Source organism: Lonchura striata, chromosome 2, assembly GCF_046129695.1.
Source record: "Lonchura striata isolate bLonStr1 chromosome 2, bLonStr1.mat, whole genome shotgun sequence".
Classification (NCBI taxonomy): domain Eukaryota; kingdom Metazoa; phylum Chordata; class Aves; order Passeriformes; family Estrildidae; genus Lonchura; species Lonchura striata.
In genome coordinates this window covers 76,199,114-76,220,367 of record NC_134604.1, presented here as the reverse complement: position 1 = coordinate 76,220,367, position 21,254 = coordinate 76,199,114, and the positions used below count along the sequence as shown (strand labels likewise).

Here is a 21,254-nt window from a genome sequence, read left to right as displayed (position 1 = left end):
TAAATCCTAAAGAGAACCTTAATGTTAGTTCTGTTATGTGTCACAACTAATAGTAGTGACACTATTAATATGTGTCGCTGCTAATAGTGGAAAAGGACAAAATATTCCCAGTTCCTGTAGGAAATGGCTACCTGGATAAGTGCAAAACAAATTCACAAGTTATAAGCATCAGACACTCTAATGTTTCAAATGGGGAAAAAAATATTGAGGTGTGCATGTAAATTCAGTTGTGTGATCACCATGCAGCATCAGAGCCCCTCCTGAAAACCTGATAAGTTCACTTGCTCTTTGTTAGAGAGCTTCCAGGGTGTGTGTGGGCTCTTTTCTGGATGCAAAGTTCAGCAACTGGCTTGTGTCCTTAGCATCCACTGAGTACCTCTAGAGTGTATGGCTCATATCCTATAGTGAGAGTCTGGCTTTGGTCACTCAGGTCTAGGAGGCCAGAGTTAAATTTTGGGTGGTTATAAGACATAAATATCTTTCTCAGATCTTCCTTTTACAATGATGTCCTTCTAATCTCGGTTTTCTCTCTGATGAAGCGAATGGCTGAGAGCAGAGAGAGTGTTATAGCATGGGAATGAGCGGCCTTGAAGTGATTATGGTTCCTTTGCCATGGGGACACATTAAGGAACAAATGACATTGAAGAATATGTCCCTATATATCACTAACTATTTTCTAGATTTCTGAAACCATGTTTGTCAGCCATATTATTTCACATTTTACCACAAAAATAAATCAACATTACAACCTGTGGAAAATAGGATTTCTTAAAAGTACTTCCACAACTAGCTTGAGAATTCCAGGGGTTTTGTCCCAGAACATTACCAAGTCAATTTTCAGCTAGTCACATTCCCAAGTGAGCTACATGTTTTACAGGCAGTACTTTTTCTCCAATCCATCTTTCCCCTATATGTCTATATCTGGATGATTTCATGATAAAAGAGATTTTTAAGGGATCTGGTTTTGTCACATTGATTTTTATCAAGCCAGGGGTGACTTGATAAAAGTATGATGAATCTAGGCCTCTCTCTGCAGACAGAAAAGAGCTGAGTTATCCATTTTCCATTTAATAATGAAGGCCTTTACCTAGGAGAACTAAAGCTGGATTGAGAATAGGAATCTGGATGGGATTGAGACAGGTGCTGTCCTCTTTTCTTTTCCACTTTTTAAGGATTATAATCTGGGAGACATGGGTTGCAGTTAAAAACAGTCATGGTTTTCCAGTCCCACCACTACATGGGAAAATGCTCTGTAATTGACAAAGAGGAGGATATTCCCAGTCTCTGGGAGTCTTGCACCCTGGACAGTATTCCATATCTACTGCTCTGCACTTGGAGGTGTAATCTTAATTGCCTGAGCATAAAAAGGGGAAGACGATGCAAACGTTCTCTTTCTCTTGTGAGGCAAACAGGTTACAATTCAGATTTTCTTCACTTGGTATTAGGAATATCACGCTTTACAGGAACAGCTGATTTGTTTTTCTGAATCACTCCATTCCCATAGTGCAAGTGAATGGCTAGAAAAACATGCAGAGACAATGAGCAGTGATTGGGAGTCCTGAATCTTTGACTTCAGAAGCAAAGGTCTGAAAGAGAGAGCCCATTAAGGTGTTCAATGCTGAGCATAGTGTGACTCCCTGTTGCCAAACCAAATCAAGTAGAAATACCATCAAGATGTATGATAGTAATTTCCTAGTCTATCCAGACCATGAGCTCCAGAAAGAAGAATCTGTGAATTAAATTCATCTCACATGATGTCAGTGTCTGAGCTACAAACTCTTCTGCAGACAATGGTGAGAAGCAGGAACTGAAGAGTGCAAGTGCTACTTAATCAAACAAAGATTTTTAAAGTAGCTCAGCTCAACTGTGCCCTGAAAGTGCCTATTTCTCTCAGCTGACACCAAAGGATACATCATCTGTCTGGCTCTGGGGTTAGGTACCCCCATCTGGTCAACTGGATTTTGTCTGAATGAAGGAATAAGAGTTAAAAGGATTTTAATGAAAAAATTATTTCTAATATTATAAATGTCCCCTGATTTTTTAATGTAAAAATTATTTATAATATTATAAATGTTCTCTGATTTTTAAAGCGCATTAGCATTCAATGTGAGGTCACAGAAAAGGAAGTTTCTCACAGGTTCATTTATTATGCAGTGATTTTATTCCTCTAAATGACTGATGCTTTTTTCAGCAGAAAAAATACATTACTCAAATTCCTGTTATTTCTCCATATATATCACACTTTAATATAGAACCACTGTAGGTATGTTATATTAAAAACACAATGCACTTTAAGCAATTAGCTTTTTACTTTTCTTTCTCTAGCAGTTACTTAGGTAACACAGTTATTATTATGTACTGGATATTTTTATGGCCTTGAATGTTTGAGAAAAACAACTGGTCTGTTTTCATTTGGTTTCCTACATAGTATTTCTGCTGTCCAAATATAATGGGAAAGGAAAAGTCTCAGCACTTTAAAGCAAAGGCAATTATCCCAGGGACTGTTAAGAGCTGGTTGAGTATCAGCATTATGGTTTGCTCCCACACAAATGATGTCAGCTGTCCATCAGGATATGGCAGTGCATTAGTCTTTCCTGAATTTAAATCTATTAATGTGGTGTTGACATGTCAGATGGGTGTCTAAGAACCCACCACAGATCACCATCTGTGAGGTTCATCTGCCTGCAGACAGATATTTACTGCTTTGGAAACCTTCCCTCTCTTCCAGAACGGATGTCAAATAGGTCCTGCACCATACCTGAGATCCTCATGTGGAGTCTCTCCCTGGAAAGGCTGTGACCTCTTAGTCAGTGGCATCTAGACAGTTATTCAAGTTGCCAGTTGTCTCATTTTGTTGTAATTTAAGATCTTATGAGTAGCTCCTCGCTCTCTCATTCAATAAAGATACAAATGAATTTAATGCCATGTTGGAGTACTCTAGAGCATCCAGAAGATGGAAGAACTTCTGTAAAGCACAGAAGTTCTTCCATCTCTTAGCTCTTTGCAGACGCCTAGATAGTTCAGAGCATGTCACTTATCATACTTGTATTTCAGACAAAGATTTCTGTCTGTTACTGACCCCTTGACTTGCTCTCCACTGCTACCATTAACAAAGGTTAACAAACCCAGCTCCACAGAGCACCTGTATTAGAGACCCCGAATCAGATGGAGCGAATTCCATTTTTTTTTTGTACCAGAAATGACATTTACATGACATACATTAATTACAGAAGAAGCAAGACCCAAGAACACCAGAAAGACATGTACATGATGGTAATTTATGATTGCTGCCACCAGATCACAAAGCCACTGGAACATGGTGAAATTGTGAGCTTCTACTCAGTCCCCAGTTGATTACATCTAAGCCCTTAATTCTAATAGTCTTACTCACTTTCACTTTGGTAAGCCTGTTTGGGTAGAAGTCAGGTATTGACTGCTCAGAAGGAGTTAGATTAACTCAGCTTTAGCCCTCTCAAACATAAATATCTTGTCAAGCCTGAAGTTCTTCATAGCTGATGAAGGAACACTTCCACAGAACTATTCATGCAATCTCTGGCAGATATCTGCATTAGACTGGGAATACCCTCTGAAAAGGCCTGTTTTCTTAACCAGCTGTGCAAGGAGTCTGTAATACTCATCCTGTAGGTGGAGTTCTCTGTTACTTGTACCTCAGTACTTGGCAGAGTCCAGAATGGGATCTGTTGAAGTGTCTTGCAGGTATTCTCCCATTTTGCATGCTGACTACATATCTGAATTGATAATTGCTAGCTACTCATTTTGCCCTCCTGTGGACCTGTGAGGTTGCTAGGGTCTACACCCAGACCTAGGATCCAGAAAATGCTCTTGGGTTTGCTCAGAGATGCACAGTCTTAGGCTTGCCCTCTGTTAATGATGGATACAATTTGTTGTGATAAATCTATGATTTTCCCTTCCCCAGTATTATTAATAATCTTGGCTTTCTCCTCAAACATCTGTAACTATCCACTCAAGATTTACTGTTTACAAGCAGCTCTGCATCATAGAAGAATTCTGTATTGCTATCCCAACAATCTAGATTGATACATTGATATGAAAATACTGAAGGATGATAGGAGCAGAAAAAAAAATACGGGAAATCTTTCCTAATGTAAAATGTTTGGTTTTGACTAAAGAAGGGTCACAAAAGGGTCACCGCTCGTAATGAAGATAAACCTTCTTATTCCTTGTATTTTACTTTAGCCACTATAATGCACATAAAAGTCCATAAAGTGGCATTTTCATTTTTGATTACAATCAAAGGAAAACATATGAGATGTTCAGTTTGGGAAACCAGTTTTAGGCTGCTGTAACTTAATATTTGTTCTAAGTGGACTCCAGCACTGCACACTCCTGTTATGAGTTCACAATATACCCATGTGCTGAGTCTAACGAAATAAAATAAACTAGAAAGGCTGGAGAAAACTAATTGCCAGCAAAGCATAAAACATATTTTTCTTTGGAGAGGGAGATTTGCTATTTGCAACTAATTTAGAAATTGACAAAGTTTTAATTTCCCTCTTGACATCTACACTTGGCTTTGTTGTGGGAAGACATTTTATGTTCTGTTGTCACTTGCACAAAAAAGGACCCTCTAATTCTCTAGTGGTAGATGAACAGACGATATATCATAAATCCATTTTTAATGAAAATTTAGAACTGGTTGGCTGCACTCATCTTAACAATGCAAGAATTCTTCACAGTGTAACACCTTCCAGAGAGGCAGGCAGTTGTTGCTGTAAGTGTCATATTACTTGGAAGCATCTAAATGAGCATGGTTTATGCACTGCAAGTGGGGACACAAGCCCTGCCACTAATTTTTAAAACATGTTTTTTTTCCTAATATGATATCGAAACACTAAATGCAGAAGATGTATATGTAGTTACTGTCTTTCTTTATCATGAACAAGAAATTAAGAATTGACTTTTCCTTTTGCACATATTCATGCACAAACACGTGAAATGAAATGTGATCTGTCTTCCAGCTGAAAGAGCAATGTGAATGTATTTCCTGCTCAGATTAATCTTCCAGAGGCTGGTAATATAAACTTTCTATATATTGGAAAAAACCCTAGTCTTTATTGAGTAGATGCTAAAACATCAAATGGAAGGAAGCAGATTTTAATTCAGATTTACAAGGTGAAATTTCTATTGAATAGAAGTTGTGCAGCCTTCAAAGTAACAATTTTTGTTTGAGTCTAGCTATCCTTCTAGGTACCTGACAATACCATGGCAATGAGTATGATTAGCAGTATGATAAGAACTATATATCAATATATCTTATAGACCAAAATCTCTGTGCACATCTGATTCATAAAACCTAGCTCCAACCCCAAGAATTATGATTACATTTAGACATCTACAAACTGGATCTCTGAATTAATCATCCAGATTCTATTCATCCTCAGTGGGGAGAAGGGGGTAATTGAGATTCTTACCTTCTCTAAATAAGTATTTTAAGCATGCTCTCCCCATCTACTAGTAAAGGAATTAAGTGATAGCTCAGACTTCGATTGCAACACTAGAAACATGAAAAGGTAGAACAAATAAATCCCGCTTCATGTTTATCTGGTTTGATAGGGCACAGATGTGCAAACTTTAGCCTAGATATTTTACTTTTCTTTGCCCTAACAGCCAAGTTCATTAATCACATAATTTTTCAGTGTACACCAAGTGAGGACCCATTACTGTATCATTTCTTCATCTTACTCTTTGCTGAAAGTCTGGTGATAGGAGTGGATTCTATCTGCAGGTGATCCATAGTACCATTCACACCCCTATGACTTTCCTGAAAATGAGATGATGACTCTCAATGGGTCTTCACACCCATCAGGTAAAGGAAGTTCAACTAGTACTAAAAAGACAATTTTAGAAGATGATCAAGAAGGCACCATGTTCCACAGGACATCACTCTTCAGGCAAGGCAGAAACTTCATGGCAGTCAAGATTTGTGCAATTTCTTTGACAACTAATTAGTATAGACATCTGTGGCTCCTGTCACTACTGGGAGATGGCCTTTCCTTGCCCATGGGTCTGAGCAGCAGGCAGACCCATTCCACCTGAAGACTGAAGCAACCGCTGCAACAAAGCTCTGTCTTAGCAAGCACCTCACGCACGTTTGGAATGCAATGCGTCGGATACAGCAGCGTGCACAGCCATTCACCTGGGGGATGGAATAATATCACCATTTTTAAAAACAGGACTCTGTCAGGTCTCCCAGGAGGGTTCTGACAGCTGCCATCATTCATTCACCTTTGCCACCTGGAACTGGTATTAACCATGAGGGAAAAAATGATCGCACAGATTTAAACTTAGATATTGCTGGGGACAGAAATTGAGACTAAATGAAACTTGATACTAAGCCAACACTTTTTTTGAAGAACCAATCAAAGCCTAAATCTAATGCCAAATGACCACAATGAAGTGGTAAAACATATTTGTTAATTTTTCATATTGCATTCAAACAGCTAATAAGAAACAGGACTCTGTCTAAACATGTAAAACGTAAAACTGGAGGAGCTGTACAAGTCAGGAATCATCTTCTGATTAACACCACACAGGGTTATCAAATCCAACACTACAGTGTCTAAAGGTTTTGGGGTAGTAACCTGTTGGAAGCCAGTAGGCTTCTAAAACACTTGTGCAAGCCTGTCATTTTCAGCCTTAAGAGTGTGACCCAAAACTCCAGAGTTATAATGCATTTTACAGGCCCATTGTTTGTGTCCTGAGATTAATTTTCCAAGTATCTTCTGCATACTGAGGCCATAGTATCCTATGGCCTCAGTATGCAGAAGATACTTGGAAAATTAATCTCAGGACTTTAAACCCCCTAAGACTTATATCTTCTGGATTTTATTCTAATGTCTCTTGAGGGAGAAATCTTGAGGCTAAATATCCTATCCCAGGAAAATTTTGCTATAATGGCATATATTTAACAGTTCAAGACTGTGGACCAAATGGAGTCTCACAAAGCTGAAATGAAGATTTCACTTTTAGGAATGCCCTGGAGGATTCCCTGGCCAATTCAGATCAATGTCTGACTTGTCTACAAACCTTTTACTTTTAGTCTTTTATAGTTAAAATGTGAAGTAGATTATATATTTTTTAATAATATTTTCTATTTCATGTAGTTTTGGAGCAGTGTGAAAAAGCTGCTCACAACTGGTTTGTTAGGTTACCATCACATTTTTTCTCTGTAACAAAAAACATAGCACAGTGGAATAAAAAAGTAAAAAACAGACTAAAAGTACATCAGAATTTATTCCTAAAAAGGGTAGTTTAGGGTATTTTCCTCATGGAAATTGAGACTTTTACTTTAAGAAAATCAGGAGGGATTCTAAAAGAACATTTTCCCACAAAGTGTTACACATTATATTCCCCTCCCTGGGGTAAAGAGCATAAAAGGTGTTCTTTCTCAGATGGGGTGCATGCTCATCCACTAATCTATGCAGCCACTGCACTGTGTGTGAATGCAAATCACCCATGAATGTCATGGCCAATTTCTCAGTTGCCTGTCTCCATTGTATGCATGTGCATTATGTATCATATGTTTAATAGTGCATCAGCTCCCTGGTGAAAAATCAAGAAAACTTCCATGTCCTCCTGAAAGAAAATGTGGAATTATTTTCTACACATCTAGCCAGGTCAGGCTGCTGTATATTCTTGGGAGAAATTCCATCTGAATTAAGATTGTCACTGCTGTACAGTGATGTGGTGGATACAGAGGTACTTAGGGCAGCTCAAACACAGGAAGCAGCATGGCTATATCAGCATGGTGCTCTCTGTGGACTAATTAGTCCTGCTAAGAAGCTAGACTATTAAGTCCATGCTAAATGCAAATTTGTGCCTTCTCCTTGGGTGGTGTGAATGAGCTCTACTGAAGAAGGCATTTCTGTCTGGAACCAGGGACTTCTAACAGCCACAAAAACTTATGAAGCTGTAAAGCATAAGGAGATTGGGCTGCAAGACAGGAGCATTTCCAGGGAGAGAGCCCAGGAAAGCCTGTGAACTCATTTCCATTGCTCCAGGCACAGGACTCAGAGCTGAATGCTACTGCAGTGTCTGCACTGCTTTACATGCCCTTGTGGGGTTTGAAACTATGGGGATGCTTACACCAGGTTTTAGTTCACTGGAGGAATACATAGCTCCTTTTGAGGCATCATCCTTGAGGTGAGAGAAAAATACTGGAAGGCAGCAGCAGCCCTGGGCACTTGGCAAAATGAAATTAGAATGAAAAATTACAGAAAGAACCGATAGTATTTTAGCCTACAAGACAGACACACACAGTAAAGATGGTAAAGATGAAACTTAAACATATGTTTTGTCCATTAGTGTACAAAGACAAATGGGAATGAAGTGAAGAATAAGAATACCAAAGCTTACACCATGTTGCATTGTCCTCCAGATAGTCCTCTGGGAAGCAAGAGGGAAACAGATTCAGGGAACAGAAGAACAAAACAAAACAAAACAAAATAAACCACAGGTTATACCAAACAGGCAACCACAGAGAAGATAACGAGTCTTTATAAGCAGTTGATTTTAAATGAGAAACTTTATATCATGCTCTACAGAAGCAGGTGTGTTCAGTAGTTAAAATGATTTAATCTTTGATAATTTTTAAAATTTACTGATCTTCAGGTGTACCTGCTAGGTGCCTGGACTAAGATTGTCACTTTTTGGCACTTTGTAGTAGAGGGATAAGGAAAGATTTCTCTGAGCTGTTCAAATACATACTTTAAGAGGTGATGAATTGTGCTTTAGAAATATGTGATCTCAAATCAGTTGCCTAAACCCATGCTTAGATAACTGAACGAAGGCCTTTATTTCTATCTGCTAAGAATAAAAATGACAGTCATCTGGACTCAAGTCAAGGTATCTGGTTTTAGATATCTTCACTATGCATTTCCATATTGAATCAGAAAAGTCCTCATTTTTGCTATTGTTACAGTCAGTATAAGGTGAAATACAGTGGTCGAAATGTAGGCAGAGCAAGTCAATTTAGCACCTCTAAGATATTCAATTTAACTTCCCACCAGGTCTCCTGTAACCTTGCTTTCACCTTTGGACATCTTGAAGAGCACAGACAACTCAAAGATCATTAGGTGACTATATTTATGTAGCTGAATTTCACAAGGTATAACCTGGAGAGCGCAGCTGGGGCTCAGTTCTGGTCTCCCACTTGGATGCCTCATAGTGAACATCCTCTAGAGTGGTTTATCCAGACTTCAGATACCAGTTCAGGGGAGCGCAAGAATCTCAAATTACTGTTCTATCTTCCAGCTCAGTTAGATGACTTAAATACTCCAAGACATTTCAGTCTTGTCTATCTACATGTGGATATTCCAACTGAGTTGTTTATTTCGTAGTCTTTGAAAGAGATCTTTGACAGATGGGGTGAATCACTCTCCAAAGATGTGTGTCTCTCCCCATTTACTTCAGAAAGGGCCTTTTAGGCCAAGTGCTGTGAAGATATAGTTGAATTGTCTGAGCCTTGAATTGCTTGAGCTTCTGCAGCATATTCAAGCCAGCTCCCCTCTGCTGCTCCAGAAGTGTACTGGTTTCCTTGAGTCCTCTGCTGGTCCTGTATTTCAGATACTCTAGGATGTCTCAGATGGTGCTTTCATCTATGCTTAGACAAGTCTCTCAAGCCCTACATAACTTCCTAAATATATCAAATGCTTTAAAACCACATATACCACAGCTTTTAGGGGATATTTAAATTTTTCTACTTTTCTTAGAATTTTGATCTACTTCTTATTTGTTAAACCTTACTTGTTACATGTTACTTACTTGTTACTATGACAATAACACAGAGAAATCACTTTCCCTCCTTTTGAAATGGAATAGCAGGATTAATTGCATAAACTCAGGCAAGGATGAAGGAGAACTTTCTCAGATGGGTTCAGTACCTGCTGATTTCAGCATAGGCTTCTTATGAGGTCTGCTTTGTGCAACATAACTGATAAAGCTTATAAGTGGGGATATGAGCAGGACTAAAACAGAATTTGGTTCAGATATGCTGCATGTTTGTATAACATTGAGATGCAGAGGAAATATTTTCTAAACTTGTTTTCTTCTGCTATGAATGACAGATAAAAGTAGAATGGTTTGTTACTTCTTTTGAGGTTTTTGCAACTGTATGTCTGGACTTTGTGGTGACAGTTTAAAGTCAGTGTTCCATGAATACAAACTCCAGAACAGACTTCTAAAAGCATTAATATAACACTGAACAGTCTTCTGAATAGTAAGAAAAGACTTGTTTCTTATATCCATAATAATCAAAATGGTCTTTAAGTGTTGGAAAATACCAATGAAATACTAATATGGCAGTGTATTTATATGAAGTAAACAACAGAAAATGTTCACTGTGTAGAAAAGAAAACTGCTGTGCATGTTACACTGTTAACTATGCAAGGGTTAGGAGTATCCAAACGAAGCTGGTCCTCCAAGCTCTGGCTCTATTTAATGAAGGCAGAGATATGTCATTCAGGGAATGATTCAGCACATGGAAAGCTGAGGTTCTAACACAGATTAAATGGTGTTTCTGTGAGGCAGCAGTGTAGCATTTATATCCTTCTGGATAAAATTACCCAAGATGGTGTAAGGTGCAGGCAGTGACCTTTCCCAAGAGCTGCTAAGGGATTACAGCTCTGAAATAAGGCCGTCTGCTCTAATCCACATAAACTACCTCTCCTAGCTCCACTGAGATCAGCAGCCATCTCTGAACTGAGAGATGGTTGGTCCCAGCCCAGAGGGAGAAAACACATTCATCACTGCCATTTGAAGATGGATTTGATACCAACACTCATGATTAAGAGACCATTAAGAGTAATTATTTTATATACCATCAGCAAGACCAGAAAATAGGAATTTGATTTGAACATTTAAAAAATTTACAACAGTAATACTAAACTCCTTGGTTTTTTCCTGAAATAATACATGCAAAAGACTGCTTAAATCACATGGAGATAAGTTCCCCTTTCAAAGTCTAGAAGTCATGAAGAATGATCTGCATTGGCAACTTTCAACAGTTTCAGCCTTTAAAGGCTTGCAGCATAGGACACATCTCTGTTTCTTTCAGTGTGCTGTTCAGTATTTTTCAAGTTAGTATTTTTAAAATGATATTAATGTGTTCATAAGTATTCTTATGTCAATATGTAATGTATCTTAAACCTTCCTTTTTCATTACAAAAATGCTTGAACTGTTCTTATATAATCAGATTAATCCAAGCTGAGCTGTGCTTCCAACCCCTTCCTTTTTATGTTCTTCCTCCCATTTCAGCTGTTCTCAGCCTTTAGATTTGACAAAGTGTGATTGAAACCTGAAGGCTTTGGTGACCTTTCCCTTCACCTTAGCCAATTCTACATTAAGATCCAGGTCTCTGCTCTGAGCAGTGCAGGACTGGTTCTCTGAGTCTAAAGTGAAAGGGTAAAATTAAGATCCCATCTTATATAGATTGAGTATTGCTAGTCAGATTTTTAGCCTGAGATGTTGCACTGCACTATGATTCTGCTGTGGTTGGATCTAAAATGGAGGTAAGCATCTTCTCTGCTTTTCCTTTTAGGATAACCAGGCGGCTACAATATTTCCAGAAGTACAGAGAACTAAAAAATGTTGCTTTTTGCTGTAGGGTAATCCTATGTCTTCACTAGAAATGCATTGTTATTTTCCTATTGAGTTGCCATGAAAAATGACAGAGTAGAGCATGTAGAGTACATAGATGGAAGTGATTGGAAAGACTTGGCACTGTGAAAAACTACTGTGACCATCACATGAATTTGATGAATGATGGCATCAAGAAGATACTTGGGTCCTCATCTGCATTGGAATATTTGGGTACTCTCTTTGGCAGGACAGACCAGTGCTCTGCAAGTGTGCAGCAATTAGCTGAGGGCATGTGATATGGCTTTTTTAAAATCAGAAGCTCTTCAGTTTTGCTCACTGGTTTTACCTACAGATGATTGCTGGTATGGTATGAGAAGTTTTAGTAATTATCTCTCTGTAAATCTATAGATGTATAAATAGCAGAAACATTGAAGTCTGAAATGTGAATCTGATGATTGGTAATAAAGCAAATAATCTTATGTTAAAGTATTGTTTTTCCAAAATGATTGAATAAGCCAAACAAGATTAATGATTGCTGAAGTTTTAGCTGATTAAAGTAAATTGTTGAGATGGATGGAAATAAAGCAGTGGTAATTTTATAATTAAGTAAAAAAGTGGAGCAAATACAGATGCCTTTGCAAGGGTGTAAGTTAAATAACTAAGTGATAAAAATGGCCTTCATACATAACTTTTTAATAAAATAAAAAATATAAAATATTGTTGTAGACCACTTTTGATACATAATTTATACTACAAAGTGCCTGCAAAGGCTTATGTGGTTTCTGGCCTCTAGAAAAGAGTTTAACCTCTTCTAACAAGTCTAACACATAAAAACTGAGCCATACTGCTCTCTTACAATGAAATTCTATACCATTTCCTGTGGAGAAAAAAAGCTTCACTGAATGCTGAAACAGCTGGCAAAGAAACTATAAAGAGTGATCATAAAATTATTAAGTGAGGAGATGACCACCCTCTAGCATATAGCCAAGCCTTTTATACTAATCTGAAAATGGAATATATTTTGCCTTACCAGCCTATCCAAACTTGTGCCGGCAGCAGTTGTAGGTCGCTCCTCTGGGTTATATGGCCTAAACCGGGTATTGAAGTTTTCAGGGACAGAACGGGAAGATCTCAGGGCAGGTGCTGGTTTAGGTTGGCCACATCCTTGGAAAACCTGAAAAAGGACATTCTTCGTTATATGTCGGTTATATGAAAAACATGAAAAAAGGCCATTTTTTAACCTCTTTATTCTTTCTTTTGTATATTTGAAACAAGGTTTGATTGACATTTTTATACTAATAGATTGAGTGCTTGGCCTACATTAAAACTCAGGTTAATAATTTAGCATTATTAATCACTTGGTGAAGGCATAGAAACATATAGGAACCTTAAATCCCCCTTAATTTAAATAGGTGATTATTATGACAAATTAACATCTGAAGGCATCTTAATTGCTGTTTTTCCAGGAAGAAGAATGCACAAAAGGATGTCCTTTGTGGCCAGAAATAGTTGATAGCTGTTTTCAGTTTTATTAAAATGCACTATTTACCCAGAATCACAGGTCATCTATAATCCCTACCTACAGATCTTTGTATTTTGCAATCTTATTTGTAGTCTTAGAGAAAAGGTCTGTGATGAAATAGTCTTGTAACTGGATAACTTTCTTATTCCCTACCAATCTCTCCCTAGAAGAAGGCTGAGGCAGACTGAGTGGGCAACAGTGATAATTATTTTCTGCTGTTGTGTTGTTTTGTGGGTATAGAAAATAATGTTCACAGTTATTAAATTCTTCATATACTTCCATTTGGAAAAAAGTTTCAGTGTTGTGTATCTGGTAGGTACTAAAGGACACAGAGGACACTTTTGACTACTGGATATCAAGAATATTTCCCAGAGGCATTTTTGCACAAGCTGCACATCCAAAAAGAGGTAGAAAATCCACTGAGTTAAAATTTTCAAGTACTGTCATGAAGTAGAATCCTAGTTTTTGCCTTCACAAAAACTTTTTCATTTTTAGAATCACCCTTCTGGTTTTGTGACCATTGTATTTTGATTGTTTCAATATTTTTCCTCCATTCAAAAGAAAAATAATTGAATATCAGAATTTCTTGTAAGATATATTATACAAAACCCTAATGCCATACACAGACTGTTTGAATGAGCTTTGTGGGGGTGAAAACTATGTAAATGCTTGTTTTGATTGTAGGACCAAATTACTCCTTGTTGTGTGGCTATGTTGGTTTCTGTGGCCAGGTTTTGGTAGTGAGGGGAATACAGGGGTGGTTTCTGTGAGAAGCTGCCAGCAGCTTCCCCTGTGTCCAGCACAGCCAATGCCAGCCAGCTCCAGGACAGACTCTGCTGGCCAAGGATGGGCTGATCAGAAATGACAATGATACCCCTGTGATAACATAGTTAAGAAGGAAAAAAAAGCTATTGTGCAGATGTAATTGTGGCCAGAGAAGAGCAGAGTGAGAACATGTGAAAGGAACAACTCTGCAGACACCGAGGTCAGAGCAGAAGGAGGGGCAGGAGGTGCTGCAGGTGCCAGAGCTGAGATTCCCTGCAGCCCATGGTGAGGCAGCTGTGTCCCTGCAGCCCATGGAGATCCCTGGGGATACAGAGAGCCACTCTCAGCCCATGGAAACACCCACACCAGAGCAGGTGGGTGCCTGGGAGGAGGCTGGGATCCCATGGCAGGCAGACCTGTGGAGAGAGGAGCCCACACTGGAGCAGGTTTGCTGGTAGGGCTCGTGACCCTGTGAAGGCACCCACACTGCAGCAGGCTGTGCCTGAAAGACTGCAACCTCTGGAAGAGTGACCCAAATCCATGGTGCAACTTCTTCTCCTTTCAGGGTACATTAAATTGGCTCTCAGGTTTCCTGATGTTAATTTAGAGGCCCCAAATGATTCAAACTTTGCCGAAAGAGGCTGATTAATACTAAATATATGTCCAATCATCAGGTCTGTTTTAGCTCGAAGTCCAGCAAGTCAGCTGTTGTATGGCCATTGGGATTTTTAATTTATGAGTGGAATATTGTCTGGTCTGGTTTGAGAATATCTACGAGTTTCAAGCTTCCCTAGTCCTGAGGACTATTAGACAATAAATTAATCAACCAAGAAAAATTATTTTAGCTTGTAAAGCTCTAAAGCTTTCATCAGGAAAGAATCTTATTTTTCCTCTTCTTAAAATTTAACTAAGAAGAAGAAAATTTAACTAAGATTGATATTCAAAATTTGTACATGATTGTGTAGGATACTGTACAATTTGAAGGGTGAAATCTATATGTTAAGTGCATGAATTGTACTTACAAAAGTTTACTTAATTCTTCTGATTTGAGATAAGTTATGCACTGAAAACATAATTGCTTATTTAGATATCTATAAAATCTCATTTACTCAATTAAGCTACTGGGTATTTGCCTACGAAGCAAGAGACAATTATCCAAAACATACAACTAGATTCTCAGGAGAAAGTGAGAGAACGTCTCCTTAAAAGTCCCAGTGTGTGATTGTTAAGCTACTTGTATGACCATGTGGTGCAACTGCAAGTCTACATAATTTATATTACATCTTTCTTATGATGCACTGAAAGAAACCCAACAGAGACTTTGTGGCATTTATCTTCATACAAATAGTTGCAGCAAGTGGTTTTATACAAACACATTTACATACAGTCAGACAATAACAGAGATGGAAACTAGACAGTAATATTTATACCACAGAAAAAGAAATAACTTGCTTTTTAAATGACCTAATGGAAATGCAGTAAGGATACAATATTCAGTAACTGAATTTTGAGTGCAAAAGAGACACTTTTAAATTTGCATCCTGGTATTGACAGAATACAAAATGTAAAGAAGATAACTGATATTAACAAATGTTTCCTAAGAAGAAGCACATGAAATACTTTCTTTATGATGTTACTCAGAGGTATTGAACAATTTCTGGAAAAATATTTAGGTATTTCATTACACATGCTGTAAATTGGTAGTATAAACCCACCCTCTAAAAAATTGTATTTTATATATACTTGGTGCAGTCCATTTCATCTGAATTTAGAGAATAGATTCCATTTGAAATTAAGAAAGCTGAATTTAGTTGTTGTTGTATATGCGTCTACATTTAAGCTATACATCTAAGACAGGGGAGATCAAAATCTTCCTTCTGTTTCTCTCTCATCAGCACCTACAGTCATTTGGGATATTCTGGGATATCTGAGATATCTGTTAAGATTTTATAACATAAAACCATTCCCTTCTGAACTGCTGTTAAAGCTCAAATGGACCAAATCTCTGTGGTCAGGGATATGAACCAAACCATGAGAATAAGTCAACAGAGCCAGTGAAGAATTAAATCTCTTGAGATGACTAAATGGAAGTATCTACTTCAGGACTAGGATGTAGATACTGTATAAAAAAGAGCCCCTTTCCCAGGAGAATTTGAAGTTTTGAATTTTTGTGGAAGACGTAGTTTGTTCTCTGCGAAGCCTTGGGTCATACTGTTATTTAGCTGTGTGCTAGTGCTCAGTGTTTCCAGTTGAGTGTCTCTATATGATTCTGCTCCATTGACCCTTCAGATAGAATAGCATTGATTTTTTTACCTGAAATACCATTATATTTTTCCTGCACAGAGCTCTGGAAAGAACACCGATAAATGAAGAGGTTTTCTTAGTATGAAATTTGTGGACTATTTTAAGAAGAACCTTGGATGTAGTTCTGTGAAGATATCTTTCTTATAAATAATGCATAGGTAGTCTGCTATGTCATGGAGCTCATTCATCCATTTAGCTGAAGTAATTGCTGAGAAGGAACATATATTTATAGGTTAAAATGGCACATCCATCAACTCAGATAAAAGCAGATTTAAGACTTACTAAAAGGAAACTCAGTTCTGGGATAGATTATATGAAAGTGGAAAAATCTGGTCATGGCAGCCAAATGACTCTTCCAGCAGTCTAACATACTTGTCCAGGACCAGACCGTCGCAGAAAGTAGTTCAATATGTTGTGTTTTAAGCAGCAATGAAGACATGATTATGCTGATGCAATCAGATTAGGAAATTTCTCCATTAAAAAAAAAAAATATGGATGCTTTAACATATTTTGTGCTGGGTTTTTTTGAGTTTTCCTCCACCTGTGAATGAGCAATCTCTGCTGATATCAAATAGTAAACATTCATGTTTTTAAAATGGAGCAGATGTAGCATTTACTTTTTGACTTGAAGCAGGAACCAAAGGTGTTGTACTGACATCCTTGTGGGAAAATTGTGAAGGCTCTCAAAACATGCTTGTTTTGGCCAAGATTTAAATGAGTATTTATGTGTTATGACTCTGAATATGACAACCTGAATTACCTCAGGGACAATGAGAATGAGAATAAGGTAAATGTATGCTATGACAAAGTCTGGGATATGAGCTGAACCCTGGGAAACAATGCACAAAATGTAAACATTTTGCCCGAGAAATAATCAACATATTTCTGAGCACTGAATTTGGCACTATATTGTTCAAATACCAAAAAGGTGTCACTGGAGAATAATGAAGAGATTTCAATAAAGAGGATATCCTGTCTCAGCTGTTACAAGCAGAAATCCAAGGTAAATCTACTGCACCATGACTTCTGCCAGAGGTGACCTTCAGGGAACTTTACTCTTGTCTGGGTAGACCCAGGCTGCAAGGCGTATTCTTAAAAGGTACTGATGTCTTGGGAGGCATCTCAGGCAGCCCAGGCTGGTTGTTTTGCACTCTCTGTGACGTGGCTTGTGGAAGGTACTCTGTAAGAATGGCTGCAGGTGTTAGATGATGAATCTATGGAAACTGGTTTTGATGATCAGCAGTCCTTGTCTTTTCTTGGAGAAGGGAAACTTGGGGCATATTCAGAGCACATAGATCCTTCCAGCAGACAGGCCTTGGGCCTTGGCGTGTGGCTTTCTATACCATTGCTCTTTTTTGATAAGCATCTCCAGTTGTCACAGCTGTCAGTAATGGGACCTTCCCTGAGGCAGAATAAGGACCTTGTGTGGCTGTCATTAAGGGACAGTTGTGCAAGGTGAGCAGCCAAGAAACCTAGAGATTTGTGGTCACTTCCTGGACAGTGCTGAATATAAACTGCTGAGAAATACCAAGAAAACAGAGAAAGACTGCAGCCTCAGCATGAATTGGAGGATTTTAACATAATACTAGCACATGTTTAATGTGAACTGTTCTAGAAGAAATTACTGTAATCATCACACAAACAAGAAAAGTTAATGGCCTCAGAACAGAGATGCTTCATTTTATGCAGTGAGAGATACTAGAATGTGTCTTAGCCTGAAAGTCCTTGGTCAGCAGGACAAAGATAGAAGAGGTACATGTGGTATCTCTATAATTTTCTGTCTCAGTATTGATGTGCAGCTATCAAAAGAGGAAGACAGAGGATTTGTGTCTTCTAAGGAAATGAAAGACAAGGAGTGAACTCAAGCAATAAGCCTTGACTTTCTGCACTGATTAATTGGCTTTTCCTTGGACTTTTGGTATAGGGCAATTTTATATAACTATTTGAAACAGGAGTGTTGGATTTTGGGAAATCCAAAGTTCTGGGTCTTCTGCCTAAAAGAGAATGAAGTAAGTGAGAGCTCCTTGAGGAAGAAATGTCTTGTTTACATTTTTTTCCACTCCTTTGAAAAGAAAAAACAACATAATATAACATAGCCAAAAATTCTACTGAATAGAGCATAGAGTCTTCTCTCAGATATCAGCCAGGTTTTTAGATAGAAAATGCTGCATGTCAGTGGTGAAAAGCAACCTATATGTATGTGGGTGTTGCAGGCATAGCATTACTAGTGCATCGTCATTTTTCCACTGTAAAAAGGCACTGACTGACTTGTGGAAAAATAGCTGTTATTCCTAGTCATCAGTCTGAAGAATGAGAAAATAGAAAATATCATGATTTCAATTCCCTGCTTGAGTGACATCTCAGATTAATTGATGAGAGTGGCTTTTCTCCCACATTAGGTCTGCAATTGTATTCCATGCACCCTACTACATCTGGTGAGTTGTCTGTCATTTCCAGTGAAACTCTAAGTGGTCAATATATATAAGGAGAAAAAATTAGATGACAGAGGACAGATTCAAAGTCTGCTTGTATATAATCTCTGCAAGTCTGACCTGACATAGAAGAGGACAGCATTATACCCAAAGCCTTTGCCTTTTTTTAAGGGTAAAGCATTTCCATGCTACATGAAAAAGATGGCTTTAACCTAGGAGATCAAGGAAATCACATTTCACGACAATAATGATCTACAGAGAATATACAAAGGTCCCTCAAGGATAGACAGCTCTATTATCTATGAAAATATAATTAAATAGATTTTGCTGATATAATTTCTGCTCTACAGGATTAAAAAAAATATTGTCTAAGACTTCTCTTAGAGGAAGAATTTTTGCATTGCAAATGGAATTGCTATTAATCTTTACAGCAAATAAAATATTTGTGAGGGACGGGAGAAACAGTCTGCTCTGCTACAAACTAGTAGTGAGATCAGCTCATGCCAAAATATCACTGGACTCTGGCAGGGGATGCAGCTTTCCAGCTAATGGAAAAACTGTGAAAACTAAAAAAGTAAAAAGGAAAACAAAATACACCTGGGCCTGGGGTGAGTTTTAAGTGAAAATATTTTTTGGTTTTTTTTGAGGTAAGGGCTGAGTTTGCTGAAGCTGACCTTTAATTCCCAAAATATTTGAGAGAATTTGGCTGTTAAACACCTTGATCACTGGTGCCAGAATAAAGTCTCATCCTGCAGGATGTAGACTGCTTTTAAAATCCAAGGAACGTCATGTAGGTTGAAAGCAAAAGGCATATTGAAGGAAACTCTTAGCAACCTGCAGCACTGGGGCCATAAAAAGCATCTAATTTTGGGCTGGCAGGAAGAATGTAAACCTCAGGCTCCTGCTTTTTGTCCCCACTTTTTCTTCCCAGCTACAGCAGCTTCCTTCCAAGCAATGGAAAATCACTGACTTAGATGGCAGTATGGCAGCACCTGACTACTGGGAGTTAAATGGGAGATAGAAGCTCCTAATGCAGATAGCTTGGCCACAGTGCACTGATGAATATTAAGGCAAAGCCATTAATTGTTGACTATTGGCTCAATAACACCTGCTACTGAATTTGAAGTATCTTATTTACAGGGGGTTTGGAGGTGGTGGCGACCTGTGTATACACACACACATTAAAAATGGAAAGGAGGCAGCCAGTATCATTAGCTCTGTTTATCTTTGTGTCAGAATCCAGACAAAACTCTATCAAACTGAGGTCTGGTAATCAGAGACCGGCCAATGTAGTATTTCCCTAGAGTGGCTATTAAAGGAGGTCAAATGGAACATTTTGTGCATTCACCTCAAACACATTGTGCTCAGTCTGACCTAGATAAATCAAAATGTGTTTGGAAGTTAATATGGAGAATCACAGATGAGACACGAGTGGAAGTTAACAAGTATACTCTGCAGGATAATGCTTACAGAGTTACCACTGCTTTTCAGAACACTATCTTTTCCTTAAATTGCTTATAGTTATTACTCTGAAGCTTAATAAATGATAACTTTCTCCCTTCCACTTCCTTTTGAAAAATTCAAGCTTGTTTTACTAGTTTAATGAGAAAGTCAAAGCCAGAGTGGACAAGCAAAAGTAATTTCTGGTGGTCTGGACAATCTTTCTTAAAGTCTAGACAGAAAAAATGTTGGAGATATTCTTCCCCCCACTTGTGACATTCAACAACAGAGAAGGCACGACTGACACAGTACCTTTGCTGACACCTGCATGCTGTTCTCTTGCATGTTCATGATGGCTTCAGAAATCTTGACATCAATAGGATCCATGACTGATTCAATGTTGAATGGTCCCTCTAATCTCTCCGCTACCAGAAGCATAGCATCTGTTAAAACACAAAGCAGCCATTCCCTTAAAGAAGGGATACCTTTGGGTTCCTCAGGCAGACCAGCATTGCCAGCTGCAGGTATGGATACTGAGAATTCCTCAGCAGGAATCTGGGGAGATGTGTGGCAGCAGCACTGTGAAGCCTGCAGGGCAGCTTCCCAGTTGTCAAAAATATCTTCCCCTACTGCTGCCACCACACAAAGAGGAATAAATACTTTAAGAAGTTAGATTAATCTTAGTTGCCATAGCATTTTAGAGACTGGGGTAAAATTATTATACACAGCTTCTCAAAGCAGCCAGTGCTTTGGAGTGTACTTATGTAATCTCCTTCCCAAGAAAAAGCCGGATGATAGAAATGAATCCTTGGTGTATGTTCTTAGAATTTGTGTGAGATGATGAAAATTTTGATATGATCTATCGGGGTGTTATAATTAAAGCAGCTGTTCTTTCTGACCTTAATGATCTCATTTTCTTGCAATATGAACAGCAGAAGAATATTGGATTTCTGCCATAGTATATAGGTATAAACCATGTTTTCCTTGCTACATTTTCAAAACACGGCTGTAAGTTGTATGTAGAGACATATATTGTTTGTATGTTTTGGATTAAAACAAAAAAGTTCGCTTAACTTCCATTAGAGCCCCTCTGCAAAATAATTTAATATTTTGATGTTCATTAACAAGTAAAAAACAAGCAACTGAACAGAAATTCATGGCAATAAAAAAA

General features: G+C 38.1%; 1 protein-coding gene across 1 annotated transcript in view; it reads right to left on the bottom strand.

Annotated features, from left to right (window-relative positions):
- GPC6 (glypican 6) overlaps nt 1-21,254 on the bottom strand; it is a 726,722-nt gene that overhangs the window by 59,856 nt on the left and 645,612 nt on the right. The window contains exons 5-7 of the mRNA XM_077781485.1: nt 20,396-20,526; nt 12,651-12,794; nt 8,398-8,427 (exon numbers count right to left, since the gene is read on the bottom strand). Of these exons, the coding sequence (XP_077637611.1) occupies nt 8,398-8,427; nt 12,651-12,794; nt 20,396-20,526 (305 nt within the window). The remainder of the gene's footprint in view (nt 1-8,397; nt 8,428-12,650; nt 12,795-20,395; nt 20,527-21,254) is intronic.